Source organism: Drosophila willistoni (genome assembly GCF_018902025.1).
Source record: "Drosophila willistoni isolate 14030-0811.24 chromosome XL unlocalized genomic scaffold, UCI_dwil_1.1 Seg142, whole genome shotgun sequence".
Taxonomy (NCBI): domain Eukaryota; kingdom Metazoa; phylum Arthropoda; class Insecta; order Diptera; family Drosophilidae; genus Drosophila; species Drosophila willistoni.
Genome location: NW_025814053.1, coordinates 3,975,871 through 3,992,643, shown reverse-complemented (window position 1 = coordinate 3,992,643; position 16,773 = coordinate 3,975,871). Strand labels below are relative to the sequence as shown.

Here is a 16,773-nt window from a genome sequence, read left to right as displayed (position 1 = left end):
TTTCGCAAACATTAGCCTTTTTAGCTTAAACGTTTTTCCACTTTGATGGCTATAGGTAAGGAAAGAGTTACCAAAAAAGTTGCAAGGGTATACAAACTTTGACGCGGTCGAAGTTAGCCCCGGCCCTCTGGTTTTAATTTCAAAAATACCCTTGCTCTGGCCACAATAAAAACAACTAAATGGCGAAAATCACATCCATAAACCGAGTTCTTTCCCATACTTTTTTTGCCACTACATTCCATTCCTCCTCAGGCGTCGGCAACGAATGTCGGCGTCGGCGTCGGCGTTTTGGACGGCATGTAAATTAAGTACAGTCTCGAGTCCTTGCACTATACAAAGGACACTCATTATGCACTCTACCATATATACCCATTCCTTTGGCTCTCACACTCTCCTTCTCTCTCTCCCTCTCCCCTTCATGGTTTTTGCTCTTACTCTATCGCATTTTGCCAAGTTTTTCCTTTTATATAGATTTTATATATATGTGTGTGTGCATTTTTTTGCATTGCATACTTTCAGGCTCGCCAACAACATGGACCAGAAGGAATAAACTGCCAGTGGAATTTTTCTATCCGTTGTTCTGGCTGTTGTTGTTGTTGGTGATGGTGTTGTTGTTTTTTTTTTTTTTTTTTGTGGGTTGTGCAATAAATTGTTGCATTTTTCTTTCTTGCTTCCTTGTTGGTGTTTCATTTTCTGTTTTTCTTGCGGTCTGCATAAAAAGGGTTTTCCAATCTGAAACCTTTTGCTTCTTGTGTTGCAGCATGTGCAACAATTTAACTGTGGCGGCAAAAAAAAAACCATGAGAAACATTAAACCGGTAACTAACCCACAAATAGTTGCAAGTCACTAACCACCCACTACATCCCTTGACCACCTGACACCCCCACCACCACCCCATCCCATCTACGTAGTAAGGATTTGTTAAATGCGCACAGCTGTCTAGGATTACGGTTGCTGGGTGAAACGATGGCTTTGGTATTTGCAAATTGTAAACGCAACGAATTAGTCTCAGCCGCACACACACACACACACACACACAAACACACACATACACAAACACACACTCCCCCGATCGCGGACTACCCCCTTTAGCATAGTCAACCCTCACAGTAGAGTGAGGGCGAAAAACATATGAAAATCATGCAGAGAACACTGAAAATAAATGTAATAAAGAAATAAAATCTCAATGGAGTGTTTCTGACCCTGTCTCTATACCTCTCTCTCTCTCCCTCTCGCTCTCTTTATCTATCTGTATGTGTGTGTGTGTGTGCATTGCTGTCCCTCTCCGCTTTAGTAGTGTCCATCAATGCCCTTTGGCTTGTTGGTTTTGGTTTTCATTGCCATTTCCATTCCCATTCCCGTTCCCGTTCCCGTTTTTTCCATTTTTGTCTCGGGTTTTTCGGGTATCGCACATTTCTCGATTGCAGCCCAAAAATTTAACAGATGGCGCACATTAGATGCGCTTCACTCGGCCCCAGAGACCAAAAGAAGCACAACAGCAGCAGCAACAACAACAACAGGACAAAAAAAAATTGTGTATAAGCCCGCGGGGCAAACCACGCGACATGCTGCGATACGTTGGGGAGTTATCCGCACAGTGGTTCCAAAAAAATTAAACCTATGCTTTGTATATTCTCCATTATATTTTCCACAATTGCATTGATTCATTTAAATGTTAAAACTTTTCAATACATATTTGATTTCATACCACTGTGCCAGCGCCTGATATTCTGTTCTCTAGGGGGGGAAGCAAGGAATTCTCTCTGTTTCAGTTTCAGTTTCGGTTTCAGTAGTGTAGAATAACTGTGCAACCGAAATCGAAACAAATTGCCGGTGAATAAAGCAAATCTAAATATTAATGTGCGACTCAATGAGTTGGAAGAGAATTCTGTATGCTGAGAGAGTGAGGGAGGAAGGGGGGAATTGGTTGGGGAAACCTTGGAGATAAGCCACACGACTGTGCCACGCTGTGCGGCAGGTAGACCAACAAAAATTGTATTATTGTCCGAACATTTCGCGTTTCTCTTTCAATATTTACTTCGATTCTGCTTCAGCTTCAGCTTATTGCTTTATATTTTTTTGTGGACAAACGTAAATCTTACCGGGTTTCCAGTAGCCGACAAAAAGAGAAAAAAGAAGAAGAAGAATACCCAAAAGGAAGGGTTCTCGCGTGGGCGTAGAGTTGGATGAAGCAGTTGGTAGTTGGAAGGGAAAGGGAACTGACTGCTACTGCATAATGGATGGCCGCGAGTCCGGCACACCAAATGGTTCAAGCCGTCGCTTGGACTTTTGCTCAACATAAATATTTTTATCACTTGCCTCGGACCGGCGCGGCGCTTGTTGTGTCTGTATGTGTGTGTGTGAGTTGGGTTTTTTTTTTTGCCTTTCCTCCCTACACAGTAAGGGTACTTTGTTGCCTGTTGTTTCGTTGCATTTGAAATGAAGGTAACTAAACTAATTCAGATTTAAGCCCATAAAGCTTAGGACAAATTCAATTCCTCTTATCTAACTAATCAAAATGCTAATCGATGGGATTTCGGCTTACTGTGATAGAAACAAATCAGAAATTTGCTTTGCTTTTTATTTGAAATTAGCAATAACATTTTCTCAAGGTGTAAAAATAACTAATCATAGAATATTTTCTTTCAAATTATATAGTTATGTATGTGTATTTATTTGATAAGTCTGTTACAACCTTTACCGACTTGAAGTCAAAAGTTTGGTGAATCAATATAAAAAACTGTTTGATTTTGTATAATACATATTCCCATATATGATAAATCTTGATGATATTTTCTATACCCATTGCCATTTTGGATATGTAGAGAATTTGTCCTGTGTTCTAGTATAGAACTTTTAGATGATTCTGTTCTACTCTGTTTATATTTTATAATTTTTTAGAACTTTGTGTTTTTAAATACAGTAGAATCCGGTTATATCGACTCCGCTTATAACGTCCGTCCGGTTACAGCGATTAAAGTTCGATGAGATTGGTTGGTCCCAATACAAACTTATAAGAAAGGGCCTCCGGTTAGTACGTCTTCCGGATATAACGTCGTTATAACCGGACTCTACTGTATTTGGGAATATAACAGTTCAAATTTCTATAAAATTCGTATGCCATTTCCTGATCATTGTCCTTAGGTAAGGTCCTTGAAGATCTCTTAACTTTTCTCTGGGCTACAACAATAATTAATATATGTATATAGTATGGAATTATTCACAATTAATCATTTGTGCTATGGTATATGTAAAAATAGACCTATTAGTCTTAATGATTTTCTATAAGTTTCGTACAAGTATAAAGATTTATTGATTGTGAAAAGTTTATTGAAACTGATATGTCCTTTTATGGCTTTTCTTCTTTGCATAGGAAGATAGATTTCTTTTGGGTCTCGGGTATAAAGAAATCTACATATTCTACAGAAATTTTCATTCTACTATTTGAAACTTTAAGCCATTGTAAGTTAATTCTTTTCCATTTGGCATTTCAAGCTGCGTAACTTCCTTCCTGGCTCAATTTAACGTTTTACTTTTCTTGTATTCCCAATGAAGGTCAAGTCGTAGAGTTTTGCTGATTCAACCCCATTCGTAATACTCGAGAGTTGAAGAGTTCTTTTCATGGTCATCAGCATCATCAATGATGTGCCCATTGCCATTTTGGGTAGACAGTGAATTTGTTCTGTGTTCTAGATGATTCCGTTTTACTCTGTTCCTGTTTGTTGGCGCTCGATTCGAGTGCCGTTTTCAATTGGATGCATTGTGTGGATGCCTTCCTCCCACAGTCGAGGTATTGAAGACGAAGGAAGGGGCCCAAGAGGGCGGTGGACGAAGAGGTGCCGCAATGAACTCAATTCAATGCATTGGCCATTGACCATCGACCATCGGGTAACGCAATCGATTCCACATACAACATTCTTCAGTTTGCTCTCTTCTTCGTTGGTTTTCGTTTGATTTTTTCCCCTTTTTTTTTTGTTTGTTGTTGTTCTTTCAACACTTTGAATGCCTTCTCTCTTCTACATTCGGAATGCAGATACTTGTGTCCCTATATCGGCAGTCGTCCTTTAACGTACTTTATCCACTTTTGCACATATTTGTGTTGTCAAAGTCAGCGGGTCATTTATGCCATCATCTTTGCACATCGTTGCCACACATTTTTTCGATTTCGAATGGCAGACGACAAACCAATTATTTGTCACTCCTCACCTTGAATCCTTCCACCCTCATAAATACAAGGAACAGCCATAAATAACTAACGATTAACTTGGTTTTTGGTGTGTGTGTTCTTCTGTTTTGTTGTCTTTGTTTTTGTTGTCGGTCGTTTCTCTTTGTTGTCCAAAAAATTAATCAAAGAAACAAATGCGTATGGAGATGGGGGAATATTTTTGTTGGTGAACGCCGTTAGAGGCTTAAGGATACAGATATTTTGTTGTTTTTTTTTGTTTTCGACGCGTGTCATGGACAACTAATTTATGGTCCTGGCCTGTTCCCAATTAGAATCATGGATGGGGATGATGGTATCTTAGAATGGTTACATTTAGTGGATACTTACTCTTGCATTCGTTGGCATCACTGTCGGTTGCTCGCCCCCAGGGACGGTCGAAGTAGAAATTTTTGCATCGCTCGCATTCGGGTCCATCCGTATTGTGTTTGCAGGCACAGGTCATTGTCAGTTTGGCATTGAGCGCTGTGTTTGATGAGGCGACAGATGGTAGTCGCCTGAAATGGCTGTGAACTGGCATATCATCATCTGGGACATCATCTGAGGGATCACTAGAGTGCGAATGGGAATGGCTGGCAGGGGTAATAGTTGCCACACATTCGGAGGCATGGCCATTGCACTTGCAACGTCCGCCGACGGCGAAATCGGAAACTGCATAATGCTGCGTTATGGAGGAGGAATCGTCGATGCTAACCGATTTTAGGGTGGCAATTGCTCCCAGTTGCTGTTGTTGCTGCTGTTGCTGCTGCTGCTGCTGTTTGCTGGCGGGGCCAACAGATGGTGTGGTCTTTGCTGCATCCGATGGCGATCCGGGTGGTCCGGCTTGTCCTGGTGATGGGGTGGTCGAACTTGTGGCTGATAATTTACTTTGATAATGTTGTTTTTCCTTCTGTTTGGCTAAACGCTTTCCCCCGGCACCATTATCAGTTTGTCCACCATCATTGGCATAATCCAAATGAAGATCATCCTCCAGTTCGAGATGTTTTTTGGGCTCTTCATATTCCTCCTCATCGTAATGGCCGACACTGCTGTCATTATCTTGCAAATTGTAATCGTATTCATCATCCCGATCGTCCAGTTCAAGTTCCTCTTCTTCATCCATTTCATCGCTAAAGCTGTTGGCATTTTTGCTCCTCATCTTCTCGCGATTGAGTAGAAGAAGCTGTGGCGGCAATTCCAGGCGATGGAACACAACACGAATATCTGTGGCTGTGACCCAATCCTGAAGAACCAGCGAAGAGTCCAAATCATTTGCCGACGGGCGACCTTCGAGTGTATTGAATGCAAATCTTTGAGCGCCTCCTCCCCCACCGCCGGCATCGTGTTGAGAGTTCATGCAACGTGCCTCCTGTTCATTGAACTTGCTTATTTTGGCCCGATCTGGGCGCCCATAGAACTTTTGGCATTGTGAACTATAGAATTGAAAGGGTTGCCAGGTCTGCCCAAAATCAGAACTCTTGTATATGGCCAATGAATCGGGCCTTGGTGATTTCGGGCAAAACGAAAGCGATATATAAGTTAGCTCATATTTTTTGCCCAGCGATAGCGTCAATGTGACATTATCTGGTGGCGCAGTATCCGGGTCATGGGGCACATTCACTCCAGCCGATCGCCAGCAAGTGACATTGCTGGGATTATTCAAATCTGTCAGAGCGGAGGTAGCAAATCGATGAGATTCTCCGTGGCTGTTGCCGCTGAAGCTGCTGCTGCTCTTTGGACGTTCGCACATGCGACATTCGCCCAGATTCCCATCCCGTTGGAGTTCACAATAACGTTCCGGCTGCTGGGCACCGCATACGCTGGATGCCATCACGGGATTGCCATAGGCAGCATTCACAAAACTTGGCAGACACTTACGCGGCTTGCCATCGTAATAGCAAGGATCCTGCTGCTGTGAGGCTGTCAAGATCGGGCCAATAATCAGGAATAGGCTGACGAGCAGGGGCAAGTACAGTCGATAAAATCGTTGCCCGGTCATAGTTTCTACTCGAAAGCACTTTCTATATGGTAGTTATCAATTACCCGCAATGCAAAGCGGTCTCTCTCTCTCTCTCTTTTCCTCACACACACACACGGAGAGGCGCGCGCGAGGATCGACAAGAATCGTACAGGAGGAAACAATAGAAAACTCAAAAAAAAAAAAAAGAAAAAGCAAAAAAAAAAATTAAACTCTCACACACACACGCGAGTCGCGGCGGCGGCGTCGGCGGCGTCGGCGGCAGCAGCGGCGGTGGCGGCGGCGTCACTCAGTCTGGTACGAAGGCATGCAACAGCTGCCCCGTCGAAATTTCTAACTGTTTACGGGTTTTTTTTTGTTTTTTTTGTTGTTGTTATCGATGTGGTTGTTGTTGTGGTTATATATATCTCGTCTCTGTTCAGGTAGGCTTACACAGTTCTTTCTCACTTCTGATAGTTTATATTTTGATAACTTAATTCCTGTTTACCCCTTTACATATGCTATACAATCTTGTTGTTTTCTTAGATCTTCCGCTCTGCGTTGCAACTCGGTCAACGTCCAGCGTTGTTCTGTTATTCGCACACACGAATCCTTTTTGCCTGGCCTCCAAACAAAAAAAGTAAATTATTATCCTGATGCTTCTGATATTGTGGGATGTTGAGTTTCTCTACACACACGCACACACACTCACAATTCACCACGGGAAGAAAAAAAAAAGAAAAACCAACGGGCAATACACTCGCGAGTGTCAACAACAACAACAACAACGAAAATGTTTACGCGTAGGCGAAGTCAACTTCGGTTATCGCCTTCGTTTTCGTTAAACAAATGGTTATTTTGGCTTGTGCCGCTTTCTGTTCTTCACCTGGCAAACGTTTGTACGCAACTGAGAAGAGAGATGCTGCTGCTGTCGCTGTTGCTGGCGTTGCTGTTGCTGGCATTGCTGATGTTGCTTGATGGTGATGCTGCTTGTATGTTGCCGTAGTAGGTAATGTTTGGCAACCTTTTTTTGTTGCTGACGCTCTTTAGCTCGCTCGCTCGCTCTCTCTCGCTATACCCTCTGTAACTGTTGTGTTGCCCACAAATGTTGAAATGGGATGTTGCCAGAGTATTTAGTTTGGGCCAATTTCGCAAATGTATCTACACAAATTCTTTTAAGAGGATCAATTGTTTAGAAAATTGCTTTAAATGAATTAATAAAACTTATATTTATTTAATGTTTCTAATTTGATTAAATTAGCTCATTGGAGCAGGGACGGAAAATGATTTTTATTTCCAAAATAAGTTTCGAAAAATCATTAATACTCACAACAATTCTTACAATAATTCTTATTTTTAAAATTATTTTTTTATTTGCAATTTACATATATTATAATAACACTCAATATTAATTCGTATGTTTAATTTTATGACCAAAAAAATTATTATTAAAATCATTTTATGACTTTTATTGTATTTTCTATTCGAGAGAAATCCATTTATATAGGTAAACAAATAAATTTGTAAATACTTATAAATATGAAAATATGTAGTAGAACTTGTATGCTAATATAAAGGGTGAGGATTTAAGAGCAGTCCAAATGATATGACTAGTTCTCAGATCAGAAAACTGATTCTTAATGATTCATAACACTATTCTTGTGGACCTAAGTGCATTAAAATGAATCTTAAAACTAACAATTATCTAGAATTTTTATATTTTCTATAAATTTTCGTAAATTTCCTAAACAATTGTAGAGCATCTTTTTCAAAACTATCAAAAGAAATACTAAATAAACTACTTTAATATATTTTGAAAACGTTAATATCAAAGAATTTATAAAATAACAGTTTTTTTTTTAAATCTATAAGCTACAAATCAAATAAAACTTAAAAATGTTAACCCAAAATATGTGAATTTTTCTTGAAACGTTGAGCGTTATTTAATAATTAAAATGTAGAAATTAATATTGCAAATGTAAACTTCCAAATCAAAGGTGATCCATATAATTGATATTAATTTTTTCTTTTATTGTTGGTTAACCATTCGAATTAAATAAGTTATGATCCAAATTTCATATTTTGTTATATCGCTGCGGGGAAATTCACAAAAATCAAAGGAAAAATCCACAGGCGGCCATCAAAGGTAAACCTCAACTACCTCCTGCCTTCAATAGAACTGTGTGTATGTGTGTATGTGTGTATGTGTGTGTGGGAACACCCGAAAAGCAGCAAAGTCAATTTGAGTTATGCTTATTTACCGGGATACCCGGGGTGGACTGGTTGCTACACACAGACACACACACACGCACACCAAACACATACAAACATTGGTTGGATTCTACTGTTTACACCATCCGCTGGGAGTCAAAGTCCATGTCGAACTTCTCCAGTTGCAGCAGTAGAAGCCGAAGCAGAAGCAGTTGCAGGCAATTAAGTCAAACAATTGCAGCCAGGAAGTTATTGTCTACTCCAACTCCAACTTCAACTTCACCTCGAACCTCCACCTCCACCTCTATCTCTATCTGCAGTTCCAGTAGAGTACATACTAGCAGCAGCAGCAGCACCGCAGCACCGATTTTGCCTTCACCTTGTCCCCCAGTGCCCCATCTCCGTTTCCATTTCCCTTCTCTCGGTTGTCAAGTCAATTGGTTTGCCACCACAACATTAATGTTCCCAGTTCCCTCGCTTTACTTTGCCTTTTGCTTTGCTTCGGTTTGGGCTTAAGTAAATATTTGGCCTACGTGCCCATTACGTGATTTTCCGATAGTCTACCCATCGATGATGATGATGATGGTGATGCCCGTTGATGTTGCTGCACTTGAGATATGACGACGTCGCTGGGGTCTTCTGCCACTTGACAAAGTGCATGAGCAAGAGCATGAGGATGAAGATGAACATTAAGATGAGGGAGCAAAAAAGAAAGACATATCGAGCCATAGCAGCAGAAGCCACCGCTCACGGCATGCTTCAATGGTCATGATATGGAAGATGAAAGGCAGCTACAAATTGGAGGATTAACACATAACACAAAAACTAAAGAATGGAAACTAAAGATCGGATAATGCTATTCAATTGTAAACTCAAGAAATGGCAATTAACTTCTACTATATTCTTTTTCATTCTATGAGATCTTCGATTCTCCATCAACGTTTGTTTCATTCTCTTAAAATGTGCTTTTTGAAAGTCGTTAACATAAAATATGAAATACATATATATGAATCACTTCATATGATTGAAGGCACGGGAAAATAAAACACCTATAAAAACAAAAGAATTGCAAATAAAAACAAACGCTTGAGTTTTGCCTTCTTTTTAACCTCTTGGACTTTGTAATTCTCAACTAGTTTTAGCTTAATAATGTTCCTAACTTTTAGATTGTTAAACGAAAGCAATTAAAGGAAAAGCTCTCAAAATTTTTATGACTTTTTCTTCTATTTCTTTTTTGGTATCTTCGTGAGTATTTTAGACAGGTTAAAGTTTAAAAACAAATTAAAATTTACATTATATTTTATTGATTTTATATATTCAAAACTTTTCGTTGATAAAATAATTATGCCGCAAATCTGAGCCCAATTTAATTACACTCGATTTATCCGAATGACGGCAAAAATGTTTAAATTAAAATCAAAATTGTTGTTAAATTTTAAATTTGTTTTTGTTTTTCTTTGCCAGCTGTAATTTTCTGTCAAAACCAAAAAGTTTCTTAATAAATACAATGTAATTTCTTAGAGCTTATTGTTATTGTGTTTGTTTTCTTTAAATTTTCTTTACTATATTTCAATTACTATATTTTTGATCCTAATATAATTATTAATGTATTAATTTTAACAAATAATGTTCCTTGTTTCTTTTACTAAAATTTGAATAAGTTACACAAAATTTTCTTTTAGTTGAGAAAGAAAACATTTTCATTTTGTTTCTATCTCTCTTGTTCCCCATATCTCGTTGTACATGTGTGTTGGTGTGTGTGTGTGTGACTGTAATTTTGTAATTTGTTGATTTAATATTTCCTGCAACTGAAAATGCCTATTTGGCATCCTGTCAGTGGCAGAAACCAACAAAAAAGGAAACGATATGTTCTATATACATACATACATATGCATGTAAGCATATACCGAAACTGGGCAGAGGGAAGAAGGAATATTTTTGGTTTTGGTCAACAACAACAACAACCAGAACAATGGCAACAAACTGAAGGCAAAACCAAAAATATATCTGCAAGCCACTTTTTTATGTTGCTCATTAACCAGAAAGTGAAACAAGGACCGATGGATGCCAGTCGAAAGATACTCGTACAATAACCGCAGAGTCAAGTGAGCCAACAGGGAAGAGAGCGAGAGATAAAGAACACCAAGGATATTTGTATGTACTGGTTGTGTCCTGTACACATACACACACAAACACATACATGTCGAGAAAACTTTATGCTTCGTTAAAAATGATGTACAAATCAAATGCCAGAAGCAATTTAACAACATCAGCAGCAACAACTACAACAACAACAACATCTCTGGCAAGTGGCAGCAAACCACAACAATGCGAGAATGTTGAGAGGGTCCTGGCAACAAGAAGTACAAGAACAAGAACAACAAGGAGCTAAAAAGGAAGACCCGAAACTGGATTCAAGCTGCCTTCCAAAACGGCAATGAGCAAAAATAAATAAATCATTTAAATGAAATAAATTACACACACACACATACATCCATGTGTCGGACAGAGGGGGAAGGGAAAGTGGGTTCTATATGTTTTTTGGGGAGTGTGTTTGGGGCATTGCCACCCACACAGCTCATTAGAAATACATAGGCAAGAACAACAGCAACAACAACAACAATAACCTTCTCTACCATGAAACTATGAAATATTTTAACAAATATTTTTCAAAGCAACAAACCGAAACAATTTCATTTTTCTCTTGTTCTATTTTTTTTGTACAAAAATGAATTGAAATTTGAAATTAAACCAAAAAGTCGACTAAAGCATTTTGGCAGTAAATTGAATCACTATGAAATCTGACCACAAAATGTATGTACAAATATACGTATATGTATATGTATATATATATATAATTAACAAATAGAAACATTTGTAATATGCAAAACGATTGAGCTATGCTTAGGTAAATTGAGAAAGATAAATAAATTGTTTAATTTGTGGTCTAATGTTAGAAAAGAAATGAAATATTTGAGTCTACAACAATAACCAACAAAATATTTTACGAAAAATTTCATTTCATTTCATGGTGATAACCTTAGAAAAATTGAGTTCGATGAGCCAAAATCTTAAGATCTGAAGCAAAATAAGAAACTTGTTTGCCAGGGATCACAATCTACCTCATCGTTTTGGGGCAATTGAAAGGGAAAATCAAAAATCTTGGATGGAACATTGTTCTTGAATCGCAGTTTTCAGAGTGTTAATTCCTTATTTCGTCTCACAATGATTTGCCACTGTGGTAGGTCATATTCAAATGATTTCGATTGAAATTCTTTCATCAAAAGTAAAATATGCCTTTGTCTATTTCAATCATTAACATTTGGCTTTAACTTCTGGACGATTCGAGACTTCCTGGCCTCCCCATTAAATTGTTAATATTTCCAATAATTTTTTACTTTTTTCATCTTTAGTAAGATGCAAGAAGTAAAAAAAAGTAAGTTTTTCGAAGAAGTAACTTAATATATAAAAAAAAAAACATTCTAGACATTCACAACTTAAATATTTATTTAAGTCCTTCACGAACTAAAGCTTTAACTAAATCGTAGGTTACCTGATTTGTTGTAAATTCAATTGAAAGAATTTGAGAAAAAGGAATAAGTCATTTAAGACTAACGAACTTCCATTGAATTAGAAGTCACTTGTTTGTGGCTTATTTCTCTCAACTAGCTAATCAATAGTTATTTGATGTTGAACCTCTAAGCGGTAATTGAACTAATTGCAAGTAATTTTCGTTTTGCTCTTAAAATGCCTTCTGGAAAAGAGAGTTTCACAGGTTTTTTTTTTGGCAAATTTTCACTTTACACCGTTAGACAGAGAGACTCATTTTGCCTGAACTAAGCTCAACTCAACAATAAACCAGGCACGCCCAAAAACCATCACCACCATCATCATCATCATCATGGTCATCTTAATTATTATGATGGTCGGACGCCGTCATCTAGCGGCACTCTTCAAGTCCGGCGTCATAATTAGATGTTTTGCGCCTGCTCCCGGTGAAAAAAAGTAAAAAATAAGAAAAAAAAAATCAACTTCTCTTTTTTTGCATATTTTTTCTTTATATATTTTTTGGTATTGCCCCTGAAGTCATGGTTCCAATTTGGCAGGTTTCGCTCAAAAAAAGAAAAGAAAAACTGAAAGTTTTCATTTGTGTATGTGTGTGTGTGTGTGTGTGTGTGGAAGCAAATGAAATTAAAATTCCATTATGTATAAACCGAAAGAAAATCAACCCAAATCAACAGCATCAAAAAAAAAACCTACAACAGGTCAACAAAAATAAAAGAAACGAAGGAATCTATCTCTCTCTCATTTCCTCCGACTCTGTGCGTCTCTTTCTCCTATATACATAAATATTTATAAACAAATCCGTTATAAATAAAACATAACAAGACAAAGACCGAGACTGAGACCGAGACGGAGCAGGAGAAGTGTGAGAAGGGAGACGGAGGAGGGGAAGAAGGGGGAAAGGGAACCACTTGAAAAGCAACTGAAACTAAAGAAATGCGAGACGACGACAAAAAAATGTCAAAAACAATAAATCAAAAGGCCCAAAAACGGCGGACGCAACGACAACAATTGTGAGACGAGACGAGTAGGTCCAGATTCGGTGGGCAGGAGAGCAGAAGGAAGAAGGTGAAACCGTTGGCCAGTCAAACGGAAGCTTTGTGGATCTCCTCGGAGGGTGTGAAGGAGGTGTAGGTCGTTGGCTAGAGAGGAGAAGTAGGGGGGACGGGGGCCTGAAGTAGGTACGTAATGCGGCCTTTACAAATTGCAGCTTGACAAAGGTTGAAGCTTTCCCCCCACCAACCTCTTCCTCTTTGTATATGTATACCCCGTAAACGTAAATTATTCGAGGGTATATTAAGTTACATCAATGTAGAATCAATAAATTTTTTTCTTTTCCTTTTATCATTTAAGGCAAATCTTCCATCTAACTATCGCCACCGAAGTGGACCGCAGATGTTTATAGAGGTGAGTAAAGAATAATATCCCTCTATAATAATCTATACCCACTACGAAGGACTGACTGAACGTGCATTACCCAGAGTCGAATTAAAGCCAAAGCGTGTACTATAGCAATGCAAGAATAATCCTAAATACTTATAAGTTTTTGGGCTCATAATGCAAATTGGAAGAAACATTATTTTCATTGCAATTTCTGAAAAATGATTTGCGAAAATTGGCCAAAAATTTAGTTCGCAAAATTCGATTGCAGACAGAAGGACATTACTCTAACTTACAAATACAAATATAAAATAGAATTGACTAAAATAGACCTTCTTGAAATTATAGTTTTCTTTTCTTTTGCATTTTTTGTCTCTTAAAAAGAGAGCTTCAAATCATCAAAAATAGATAACATCAAAATAGCTTCAAAATAATATATCACTTTTGAAAATCGGTGAAAACTTGGCTAACTTACAGATCCGCAAAATTAGGCGTTTTCAAGAGTTTTTTAAGCATCTCTTAACAGAGTTCTTATAGCGCCGTGCTATATCGCTAATCTGACAGTGATAATACTAAGTGACATCAAATTAATGCTGGGTGTTATCGATAACAGCAGCGTTCGTTTCATTTCCAGCGTTTCACACTTAATACCTAGCTGGAAACTGTCGTTTAGAGCTCCAGTGATTATAACATTGCTTACTAAGTAGCGCCATTTAAATCGTGGATAGAACGTAGGACTTGTTCGATTCCCCCCTGCCTTAGGAAAATACCTTGATGAAATATGTATATTGACCACCGTAAATGCTGATGCTGATGCTTTCTGTTATCGATAACAACGGCGTTTGTTCCGTTTCCATTGTTTTACTTCTTATACAAACGAGTTGTAACTCTAATTACTCCCATTGTTTAGTTGTCCGTAGATTGACTTATGTTAAAGGGTAACTGGAAATCGAGATTTCCATATTACTTTTTTTGTTTTTTTTGAACAACTGGAATTCTGTTTTATATTTTGCTTTTTTTTTTGTTATGTTTTGTTTATACTTATTGGGAGCATGCCGCTGGGCAAGCTGTGAGCATTAAGGAAGCCCCTGAAAATTTTGACGACGAGGAGGTGGGGGGGAGGCATCGCTGGAGTGTTTGGGCGGGCGGACGGGGCATATATGGTGAGAAAAGGTAACTGAAGGAAACGGTCGAGTCGACTGTTGCGCAGGCGTCGCCACGTCTCTGTCTCTGCCTGGGCATATTTTGTCTGCATTTTTGCATTTGTGAATGAGGCAAATCCAAATCGGAATCATCACAGCGGAAGTTTTTTATTTCAAGTTTCTTTTTTAATATATTTTTTTTTATTCTTTATTTTTTTGGAAAGCGCTGAATGAGGTTAAGGCATCATCACATGCATTAATAGAGTGAATGCTTCAGTTGAGGTAAATGCGAAGCAAAAAAGGCTTTCTTAGTGAAATTTTATTTTAGCAAATCGGTAATATGGCTACCGGAAACGGTTTATAGAAATTATTCCAATGTTTGGTCTGAGCATTTTATAGTCTCTTTCCAAAAACAATTTCCAATTAATCAATGAATATTACTTAAGATACGTTTTTACTGTTAACTAATTCTAGAATAAATTTTAAAGATATTGCGGATTTTCATGTTGTTTGTTTTTGCCAAGATTTTTGCCCTTAAAATGTTATTTAGAGTTTCTTACTGTTAGCCAATTAACTAGGAAAAAAAATGTTGAAATTCGAATTTGAACCTTTGGGCTTACACCCACACCCACACACGCACACACACACACTCTCATGAAGACCCACCAACTTCTATCACTTAAGTCGAATGTAACTTTTATTTTCTTGCTACTTCAAGGGGCAAATATCAAAGCACACACACAATGATGGTCGAATGTTAAAGTGGGGTAAAGTGTGAGGAAGATTGCGGAGTAGGAAGTATTTTGCACTAAAAGCGAAACTACTTAGCATTTGGCATCGAAGTTGAAGTCAAGAGACGGAAACGGAAACAGAAACAGAAGCAGAAACAGAAAGAAGAAAGGGAAAGCCTAGACCAAAAGCAAAATTGAGGTCAAGAGACAAAATAAGCTTCCTGGGTGAATGTGGGTGGGCAGGCGAGTGTGTGTGTGTGTGCCAGTTTGTGTAGCCAAGTGTGTGTTTGTTTATATAGTATAGGGGGGTGTGCGTGTGTGTATGGGTGTGGGCATCCAAAATCCTCTCTGGGGGTTGCCTTTTGTGGAATTTAACGGTCAAATCGCTTGACTTTTTCTGCGTTCCTTAAGGATTTTTTTTTCTCTCTTCCCATCTGTAAGTGAGTGAGTGTGTGTGAGTGTGTGTGTGAGGAGGGGTTTCTTTTTTTGTTGTGCCTTCCGCTTCATTAACTCGTTTGATGGCCAACCAAGTTGGTATGCGCCTTCCTTTCCTCCTCGTCTGCGCCTTCCTTATTGTCTTTTCTCTTTTTGCCTGCTTGAGTTCTTTTCACTTTGCATTTGATTTAATGTTATCATTTGTAGATTTATAGACATCAAAAAAATCGCATATTAATTATGCTGTGTTCCCAAACTCCTCAACCAAAGTCAATTCATTTGCCTTATTTGAATCCCCCCAACCCCTCCCGTCCATTTCACGCACTTTGGGACATGTTTAACGTCGATGTTTACTGTGAAATTGTCAAGAAAATGCGTGTTTAAGCCAGATTAAATGCAGCTCTTTTTAGATTTATGACCCGAGAGCAACAACAAGCCCAAGCCATGAAGCCCCTCTAGGGCTAGACCACCACCTCTCTCGTCTGTCTCATCCCACTTCAGGCTCAGTTTGGAGCCATTATTTTGATATACCCCTTTTTTTTTGTGAGTGGGGGGGGGTGGCTAAAAGCATTCGTTGTGCTCGCATTGTTTACTCCAATTATTTATGGGTCAAAAATTCATCTTAAATATCAAATTACTAAACAACAGCCGAAAGAAACAAAAACAAACAAAAAACACATTTATCTGGCAACATCATGAGAGTTGAATGTTTTGTCAACAATGTTTAGCAACATGTTGTTGAAACATTGTGTCTCTTTTGGTGAGTTTCTCTCAATTTGTTGCCAAACAAAAAGGTTGACTCGGCATGATCACAAGTGGCCGCCCCCAATTATATAGATATGGAAGGAGGGTAGAGAGGCGTTATCTCTTTCTTTCTTTTTTTTTGAGGATGTTTGGTACAGAGTAGGCGTGGCATGGCATCGGCCAGGTGGGCGTTAGAAGGGGAACGCAACGGCGTGCGCTTTTGTATATAGTCAATATCGCAAAAAGTAATTAAAAGGCAAGCGAGACAACGACAACATTGAGAATGAGGATGAGCCAAAGGATGATGCCATTGCCACGCCTACCACGCACTCTCCCTCCCTCTCTCTCTCTATCTCTCTCCATCTCTGTCGTCTGTCGTCTGTCAAGTGCAGTACGTGCCAGTGCCTC

The 16,773-nt window shown here is 38.6% G+C and overlaps 1 protein-coding gene across 1 annotated transcript in view; it reads right to left on the bottom strand.

The window, feature by feature from the left end:
• The window catches only part of LOC6652910 (netrin-B), a 62,549-nt gene extending 56,169 nt beyond the window's left edge, over positions 1–6,380 (bottom strand). The window contains exon 1 of the mRNA XM_023181382.2: positions 4,553–6,380. Coding sequence (XP_023037150.1) covers positions 4,553–6,200 — 1,648 coding nt within the window. The 5' untranslated portion in view covers positions 6,201–6,380. The remainder of the gene's footprint in view (positions 1–4,552) is intronic.
• Between the last annotated feature and the right edge of the window lie 10,393 nt (positions 6,381–16,773).